Source organism: Malus domestica, chromosome 05 (genome assembly GCF_042453785.1).
Source record: "Malus domestica chromosome 05, GDT2T_hap1".
NCBI classification, from domain to species: domain Eukaryota; kingdom Viridiplantae; phylum Streptophyta; class Magnoliopsida; order Rosales; family Rosaceae; genus Malus; species Malus domestica.
Genome location: NC_091665.1, coordinates 19,360,772 through 19,370,100, shown reverse-complemented (window position 1 = coordinate 19,370,100; position 9,329 = coordinate 19,360,772). Strand labels below are relative to the sequence as shown.

Below are 9,329 nucleotides of genomic sequence, written 5' to 3'. Positions count from 1 at the left end.
GTGTTTCATCTTTATCTCGCTCCTTGCACAAAAAGGGGCTTGTAGAGTAGGATGCGGGAGAAACCCATACAAATACTTGGGCCTGGGCCTGGGCCTAATAAGCAATCACGTTCATGTCAGTCGCCACCTCCAAACGAAAAACAAAACCTTCTCTCTATTCCTCAAGGCCCAGCCCACTCGGTACACGAAAACACGCACCGCAAGCACAAAATAGCAGAGAGAGAGAGAGAGAGCGAGCGCGCAACGGTGGCCCAGATTTATAGAGGACTGTGTTTTAGTGGGAACCGCTTCTTTTCCCTCGGCGGTGTCAACAACTATCGGGACCGCACACAACCACACAACATAGATCCGTTTCCCTTCCCTTCCCATCCCAACCTCCTCTCTCTCTCTCTCTCTCTCTCTCCAGCGGTGTCAACTGCTAATTTCACCGGGTAACTTTTTACCTTAACTTATATTTTTACTTGAATTTTTTTTTCTTCTAGAAAATTAGGTTTCTGAGAAAAGAGCATCATGCTTTAGGCCTTGTTGTTGTTGTTCTTCTTCTCCAATTTTGATTATTGTTGGAGAAGTTGCCTGAACTTACTGAGTTTCGGTGGCGAAGAAGTGAGCTCAGCTGCGGATAAGTTGAAGTAGTTTGCTTTCTTTGTACTGTCTCGGCGTTTCTCGGCAACCAAACAGAGGTTAAGAGTTAAGGGCTAGAAAGAATGCTTCTTGTTATGCTTGTCTCTTTTAATTTTTGTTTGTTAAAAAATGGGTTTGTTTGAGGATGCTTTTTAAAACTTAAAAAGTATAGTAGCTGGACATAAGTATCTACGAATTGATGTAATTAATTGCCAGCGTTTAGGCATTACTGCTGAGTTTTGTGTTATTAATTTCAGCATTAAGACCATTTTTTTTCCGTGAATTTTTTTAACGTTAACATTTATTTATTTATTTATATTCTCTAATAAGTAGCTGTCTCTAACAATGTTGTCTTTAAATACGACCCTGTATCTATTTTTTAGTACAATGATATACTTTACGCTAAGGGGAGGGGAGGGGGATTTTGGCTAAGCCACACAATGGGCAACCTAATTTGGTCCATTCACAAGATTCGAAGACCTCTCATTTACAAGTGAAGAGGAATACCATCAGACCATAGTACTTAGTGGCAATACGAACATGTATCTTAATTGTTAAATTAAGATATAGGCAAGATGCATTTCATATGTACACTCTCGGCGAGATTTGTGGTGCCAAGTAAGTTCACACTAGAAAATTTAGACAATGGATCAAGGGCTACGATAGAATAGGTTGCGTAATCTTTACTACAAATACAAGTTTTTCAGAGTTTCAGTGGAATTCTCGTTCTCATGATATGTGTTGACAGTGTTGCATAGCGTGGCTAGTTTTATGTTCTGCCCAACTCTCTCATCACTACTTATTTCCTGTCAATCTTATAATCTTTTTACTCCTGCTTGCAGGTGACATTCAATGCAACACCGTCGAGAGTGTTTGTATGGATGGAAGTCGTATTTGCACTGTCATTTTGGGGTGAGGCGTATTGTATGTTAAAGATTTTATATTTGTTAAATATGATCAGATAGCAGAGTGGAAAGAGTTGTTGGTCAGTTATTATCCTGATTAGTTATTTGAATAGCATTACTACCCTTTCTCTTGGGATTGGGTCCTCGGAAAAATACAACCAATTTCTTCACAGAGTATCAAACAGACAGAGTTACTGATATTTATCTGTGCATATTATTATCAACGTAATATGGCCGATACTGCACAACTGGATATTACTTCAGAATGTGATAGCAGTTATGCAACAAAATGCCAAGAAGAAGGTACGTCAGGACAGATGCATGAAATTGGTTCTGAAAGTCAATGTAGTGAACCAACCAAACAAAACATTGGGTGCGCCATTGTCCAGAATGAGCTACGGGAAATCTGCAATGCTGGTGAACAATCACAGTCATTATCTGAAAATGTGACTGAGAATTCTCATCTTGAACAATTGGGATTGCCTTCTGAAAACGTGAGCAAGAGTAGTCAAAGTGGAGCTGAAAATGTTTTTGCAAAACAGGGATATCAATCCATTTCTGGATATAAACAAGATGAATCGTTACAAACCACAGCTGCAGTGTTTCCCTGTACCATGAAGGACCAACTGCAATCATTTTCTGGAAACATGAGCAAGAATTCTCTTATTGATCAAATGGAAATGCCTTGTGAAGATCTGGGTGTGAATGGTCCAACCCATAAAACTTCATTCTCTGGACAAATGCCATTGGAACAGAAAAATGATTGTGGTTTTGGAACTTCATCTAGTGAACTAGCTGAAGAAAAGCATCCTTCTGCCTCAGATCATGTACAAAATGAACAGTTACAAGCAATTATTCAAGTACCCATCTGTGGTAGCAATCAACACTTGCAGTCATCTAGTGAAAATGTGAACAGGACTTCTCTTAACGAACAAGCAGGACTGCCATCTGAAGATCTGTCAAAGACTTGTCAGACTGACAAAGTTTCATGCTCTAACCAGACTACATTACAGGAGATCAATGAATTTGGGTGTGGAAGTGTACACGGTGAACCAGAAACACAAAAAGATCAGCTTGACTCTGTACCTGCTCATAATAATGAAGTTACAACTACTGAAGCAGCACCCAGCTCTATTGTTTTTGAACAATCAAGGCCTTGTATTGAAGCTATGACCCAGGATTCTCCTACTGGACATTTGGAACTACCCCTTAAAGATGCAAGCAAGAGTCCTCCTATTGATAAAGAAATGGAACAACTTCCAGCAGATGTGACCCAAAATTCTAGTCTTGAAAAGACGGAAAAGCCATCTAAGAATGCACCGAAGGATAAGCAGAATCCAAAATCAAGAAAGAAGAAATATGTGTCAAAATCTTCCGTTGGCAGTGACAGAGTTCTGCGCTCAAAGACAGGGGAGAAGACTAAAAATCCTAAATTAAGTAATGATGTTTCAACTCTTGAATCAAGTAATAGTGTTGCAAATCCAAGTAATGTTGAAGGCAAAAGAAGGAAGAAGAGAAAGAAGAGACAACTGAATAAAGTCATAGATGATGAATTTTCAAGAGTCAGGAAACATCTGAGATATTTGCTGAACCGGATAAGCTATGAGAAATCTCTGATTGATGCTTACTCCGGCGAAGGATGGAAAGGATCCAGGTGCATAAGTTGTCTTTATTTATCAGATGCTAGAGGATTTAGATATTTTTGTTTCAGAAAGATCTTGATTTTTTAATACTTGAGGTCTTCTAGTATATGGTTTTTTTGTCAGCAATTTGGTCACATTTAATTTTCTACTTTTTATGTTGAGTAGTATCTTGGGCTTTGGCTTCTGAGTTCTGATTGCTTTTGTAATTTTGCAGCCTAGAAAAACTGAAGCCAGAGAAGGAGCTTCAAAGAGCGACTTCTGAAATACTTCAACGCAAGTTGAAGATAAGAGATCTATTTCAACGTCTCGATTCGCTATGTTCTGAAGGAATGTTTCCAGAATCTTTATTTGATTCCGAAGGACAGATTGACAGTGAGGATGTAGGAGAATTCTTCAATTTTAAGTTGTTCCACTTGTTAAGAAAATTATATTTCTCTCCTTTGACATGATTTGTCATCTGATTTAATTTTCCTCTGGCATGAGTCACATGACAATACTGTTATGTTTTTCTATTTGTGCTTTTTACGTATGGGTTCTGATTTCTGATTCTTTTCTGTTTCATGCATAAAATGTTATGGTATATTAAAACTTATATCATTGGGCAGATATTCTGTGCAAAATGTGGATCCAAGGACGTTTCTCTTCAGAATGATATTATACTCTGTGATGGCGCTTGTGACCGTGGGTTCCACCAATTCTGTTTAGAACCACCACTATTAAGTGAAGACAGTAATGTCCAAAGCACTCCCTTGTGTGTGTTTTTTTTTTTTTTGTTTTACTTATTATTGCTTAGTTGCTCAATTATTCATTTGGCTTGCAGTTCCACCCGACGACGAGGGTTGGCTATGCCCTGGATGTGACTGCAAAGTTGATTGCTTTGATTTGCTTAATGACTCTCAAGGAACAGATCTTTCTGTTGCCGACAGCTGGGAGGTCAATGTCAAAAGCTGTTGTGCGTTTTTTTTTTTTTTTTTTTTTTTTTTTGGCTTAAACACTCTGATCTCTTATCGCACTCCTATTTCATCTGCAGAAGGTATTTCCTGAAGCGGCTGCTGCAGCATCAGGACATAATCAGGAGCACACCCATGGACTTCCATCAGATGATTCTGATGATAATGATTATGACCCTGATGGTCCAGAAACAGATGATGAAGTTCAGGGAGAAGAATCAAGTTCTGATGATGAATCTAAATATGCATCTGCATCTGATGGACTAGAGACTCCAAAAAATAATGACGAGCAGTACTTAGGACTTCCTTCTGACGATTCAGAGGATGATGACTATAATCCTGATGCTCCAGAAGTCACTGAGGAACTTAAGAAGGAAAGTTCAAGTTCTGATTTTACATCTGACTCTGAGGATCTTGGAGCTTCTCTTGACGACAATAATATGTTTTCCGAAGATGTTGAAAGTCCCAAGTCAATGTCATTGGACGAAAGTGGGCCTCTTAGAGGCTCCGGCAAACAAAGTTCTAGACGTGGGCAAAAGAAACAACCTTTAAAAGATGAGTTATTATCTTTATTAGAGTCGGGTCCTGGCCAAGCTGGTGCAGCTCCTGTTTCTGGGAAAAGGCACATAGAAAGGTTGAACTACAAAAAGCTGCATGATGTGAGTGTCTTTTCTAAGTGTATCATGGTTCTATGATCATACCATCTGCACTTGTTGCCTTCTATAATATCGTAGTATGGTATTTATTTCTACTCCACAAGTTTCCCAGTATGCTTGGTTGTTTTGAATTAGAGAATATGATTCTTTTCTCCCTTAGACTTGGTAATAATTGATACTTTAGGGCTCATAACTTTGATTGTTAAAACTGTGTCCTATCATTCTTGAGTGTCCTGCTGTTGTGGTGGTACTACAGATAAATGCATCACGTAGTCACCTATCCTAGTAGTTCCCTTAGACATAGTAATAATTGGTACTCTAGGCCTCACAACTTTGATCGTTAAAACTTGTCCATTCTATCATTTGTGAGTGTCCGGCCGTTGTAGCAGTACCGTAGATAAATGCATCATTACCTGTACACCTGCCTTATTAGTTGTAAACTGATTTAGGATACAAGCAGTCTTTGACTTGAATGAATTTGGCGATCATCGGGACTGGGCTATTCCTTCTTGGAGAGACCTGAATAACACTTGTTTGTAGCTCGTCTCTGAATATTGGGAATTCCTCATGTTGTACTTTTTGGAAGCACTGCAATTCGTCTCCTCTAGTCCTTGTTTATCTCCACAAACATAGTATCTTTCTTTCTTTTTTAAGAAAACAGTTTGCTTCAACTTGTAACTTATAGTTATTTGAACTAAATATTAATTTCTTTCAGCACAAGGAATGCAAATCCATGATAACTAAACTCTTGACCAGCCTCACGTGGTTTCTTGTCTTCCTTTCTAACTTAAGATTTGGTTGTGGTGTAGTAGGTGTTGCAAAATTACTCGTGCGTCTGAAAATTTTTACTCTTGTAATAATGACTGGTAGTGTTCAGTGCTTTGAAATCAATGGCCCTTTACCTTGAAAAATTAAATAATAACTGAAATGTATTATGCAGTATGAATAAGTTATAAACTTATAATTTATAACTTCTGTCTATGTGTTTCATTCCCTTGTTAGTTACGCTTTCTTATCTCGTAAAGTTTGTGCTGTGCTTGAAGATCAACTGTATTGTTCTAGGGCTAGGTTATCAGTAGTTTGGTACTGTGTATCGCAGTTCTACTATGTTTCTCTGTTATTCATGTTTTATCCCAGTCACTGGTTTGCTTATGTTTGCTCTGTTTACCCTGATTTCTATAGGAGACATATGGAAATGTTCGTACTGATTCAAGTGATGATGAAGAGTGGAATGATACTGCTGGACCGAGGAAAAGGAAGAAAGTTACTACACAAGCTCCTACGATGTCACCAAATGGAGACTCATCAAACGTTAAGAATGGAATGATCACCAACAATATAAAACATGATCTAGATGAGAATGAGAATACTCCTAAAAGAACTCCTCGCAGAAATAAAAATACTCCTAAGAGAGCTCATCGAAAGTCAAAGGTTGAAGATACAAGTAATTTGTCGAACAAATCACAAAAAGGCTCTACTCAGTCCGCTTCTACTAGTGAGCAAGGTGGATCATCAAGATCAACATATAGAAAACTAGGGGAAGCTGCAACTCAGGTATTATGGTCCGAGTTTTTTCTACTCTTTCTAGCATATGAAGTCGAAACTTGTTCTTCTCTTATTCCCCTTTCATATATTATACCATCTTATCCTTTGTTCTGTCAGCCTAGTTTTTTTTTTTCCTGTTACAACTTCCACTCAGCTGAGTAAGTAAGCTGTCACGATTATTTGTGCAACTCTTATGTGTTTGCAGTCCTGTTGTATAGTTAACCAAAATTGACATTAACCTCATCGGTTGATATGCTTCCATGTTGATGGATCAACACAATAAACTATGATGTTATCAACCTGATGATAAAGCTAAAAATCCAAGCTTTAGATGGCGTTTCTCCACCTTAAAGAAATTGACCATTGAGGGAACGAGTTAAAAAAAAAGGAAAATTTTGATGAAACGCAGCCTATAAAAGATGGGTACTTATGGTACTCAAAATCATGACATGCTGATGGGTTGGCGGCATTGGTCAACTGACTTACGACATAGGTATATCGGACAATCTTTGCTCAGCATGAAGTTAGCCCCTATATGAAAGTTTTGTATTTGTGTACATTGTTCTTGTGTATGTACAATACATATATTATATACTCGTATCCAAGTGTCAAATCTCTGGACTTCATTTGGCTTACACCTGTCAACTGACAACAACAAAATTTGAGCATAGTATCCAATTTAAGATCCCATTCTTGACAGTGTCACTTACGTTAAGCCTTAAGGTGTAGAGTATCCCTATGAGCTTAGATTTTAGGTTCTAACTCTAAGGATTTGCGTTACTACTCAGAAGTCGAGAGTTAAAAACTAAAATGTAGCAGAACTTTAAACTTTAAACCTAAATTCTAGGTGAGATGCTCTCTCTCATAGTGAAAAAAAAAAAAAGAATATCATAATGGTTTTCTTTTTTTTTTTTTTTTTTGGTGCCAAAATCATAAAGGCTATTTGAAATGATTGTTAACTGTTATTTCAGCGACTATCCAAATCGTTCAAGGAAAACCACTATCCAGACCGATCTATGAAGGAAAGTCTGGCCCGAGAACTAGGAATAATGGCTAAGCAGGTCAGACCACCTTTTATCTCGGCATCAGTATTACAGTTTCCCTTATTTTTATAAATGTCTTAACAGATATCATAATTTCTTTATCCCGGTATATTATTGCAGGTAAGCAAATGGTTTGAAAACGCTCGCCACTTTTGGAAAGTGAGTGTGGATAAGAGTGCTGCAGGAAATGGCACTCCCTTGCCTCAAACAAATGGAAAGCAACTTGAAAAAGGTGATACACCTATTGGAGATTCTGATCAGAGTGGAGCTCAAAACAAGGAATTACCCAGGACAAATGATCCTATGACAGGTTCCTGCAGCGGGGATGCAAAAGATGGTGAATTGGTGACTCCGAAAAGCAGTAAACGAAAGGCTATAACTCCAAACAATAGAAAGAGAAAGCGTAAATCAGATGATCCTGATCCAGAAAACAAGACACCAGAAACTAATAGAAAAGGTACCGGAGTTATGACTAGACAAAGGAAATCAATTGCTTGATTCAAATTTTGCTCCTCAAAGGAGAATAATTTTAACCATGTACCCCTTGCAAGAGAGATCTCTTGTGGGGCGAGAAAATCTGGCAAAATCCTGAAGGATTAATCCAAGAAGTGCGCCAATGTTTCGTGTATCTTGGTGATGAGCTTGGGTTGTTTCCTGTTTCAGGTGAGTCGGAAGAAATTGCACCCCTCACAGATGCTCTATAGTATACTTCTGTACAAAGAGTTCGTCAATTTTAATTACTGAATGTTGTTCTTGCTATCAAACAGCTCCTGTTCTTACCGATCTTCCATTTTTCTGATGCTGTCTAGTCCTGTGCTAGAAATTCACTCGTCACAGTACGACTCCTGAAAGACAATTGAGTGTTTGTACACAACCGTGTAATATGCGGCAAAGGTTCTCTGTGTGGCGCGTTTAGATATTGGTCGTTGGATCTAAACCAACGGACCAGATATTGGTCGTTGAATTGTGGTGGTGGTGGTGGTGGTGGTGGTGGTGGTGGTGGCTGAATTGCAGTGACGATTGTTTCAATGGCGGTGGCGGTGTCTTAAATGGTTGTGGCAGTAGAGATTGGAGATGGAAGCGATGTCTTCAATGCCCAATGCTTTGATTAGAGCCTTAATACTTGTGGTTTAGGGTTTCAGTCTAAGATTTTGGTGACCAGAACCAAATCCTTTATTCTGTCCTCTCTGCATAAATTAAAAAATGTCAATACTAAACACATGTTTAACAAAAGCTCCACGCAAACTTCAAGCTACTCACAAGCTTGACGAACTTGTGAACGTTGCAAAGTTGGAAGTCCGGTTTGGTTTACGGTACTGCCACGCCTCCCCATCAAATTTATTTCTAATATTAATGGGAGCTCGGGTGTAGTCAATTTGGATTTTAGAGAATTTTAATGGATTTTTTTTAAGTGACATATTTCAAAGGATATTAATAAACTCTTTTTAATCTATATGGATTTTGGTAGGTTTATATGGATTTTTATTATAGATTTCTTTATGGATTTGTATGAATTTCTATAGATTTATAGTTGATTTCAACAGCGTAAATGATATAAAAATTTGACACACAAAGTAGAAATTTAGATGAAGCAACTACAACAAAAACATTTTGTAAAAAGCTCAAGGTCATGTTCTGGTCTACTATGCCATTAGTATCCTCATCAACCAATCTTTGTCAATGAAAATGCTAAATAGATAAATACACAACCACGAACCAACCATTAATTATTCTACACACAACTTTCAAATGGTGAAAACACCGCGGTTCAATTCAACTTGTGAGTAGTGTTGGGTGGTGCTGGAGCCATTGATGAAAATGTTGCAAAGCAAACCATGGATGCAGATTGTGTTACATAAATATCGTATCTTTAAATTTTGCTTCAGGATTACAAAGTTTGATCTTTCGACCCCACATCCAGAACTCCAGGTTTAAGGTAAATCTTCCTTTTCATAGAATGTTGAAG

General features: G+C 38.0%; 1 protein-coding gene across 7 annotated transcripts; it reads left to right on the top strand.

The window, feature by feature from the left end:
• Positions 1-222: 222 nt before the first annotated feature.
• LOC103436426 (homeobox protein HAT3.1-like) lies at positions 223-8,816 on the top strand. 7 transcript variants are annotated; one of them, XR_011581324.1, is made up of 10 exons: positions 223-431; positions 1,464-3,180; positions 3,384-3,549; positions 3,775-3,898; positions 3,990-4,102; positions 4,200-4,778; positions 5,958-6,329; positions 7,292-7,381; positions 7,484-8,026; positions 8,131-8,816. XR_011581324.1 is itself a non-coding variant. In XM_070822336.1 (10 exons), the coding sequence occupies exons 2-10, from the start codon at positions 1,757-1,759 to the stop codon at positions 8,160-8,162; spliced, it is 3,237 nt and encodes a 1,078-aa protein (XP_070678437.1). In that variant the 5' UTR covers positions 223-431; positions 1,464-1,756; the 3' UTR covers positions 8,163-8,816. The 7 variants fall into 7 exon arrangements, 6 of the variants coding, with proteins under 6 accessions (XP_070678437.1, XP_070678438.1, XP_070678435.1 ...); XM_070822336.1 differs by having other exon boundaries at positions 7,484-7,820; XM_070822337.1 differs by having other exon boundaries at positions 7,484-7,820; positions 8,173-8,237.
• The last annotated feature ends 513 nt before the right edge of the window (positions 8,817-9,329 follow it).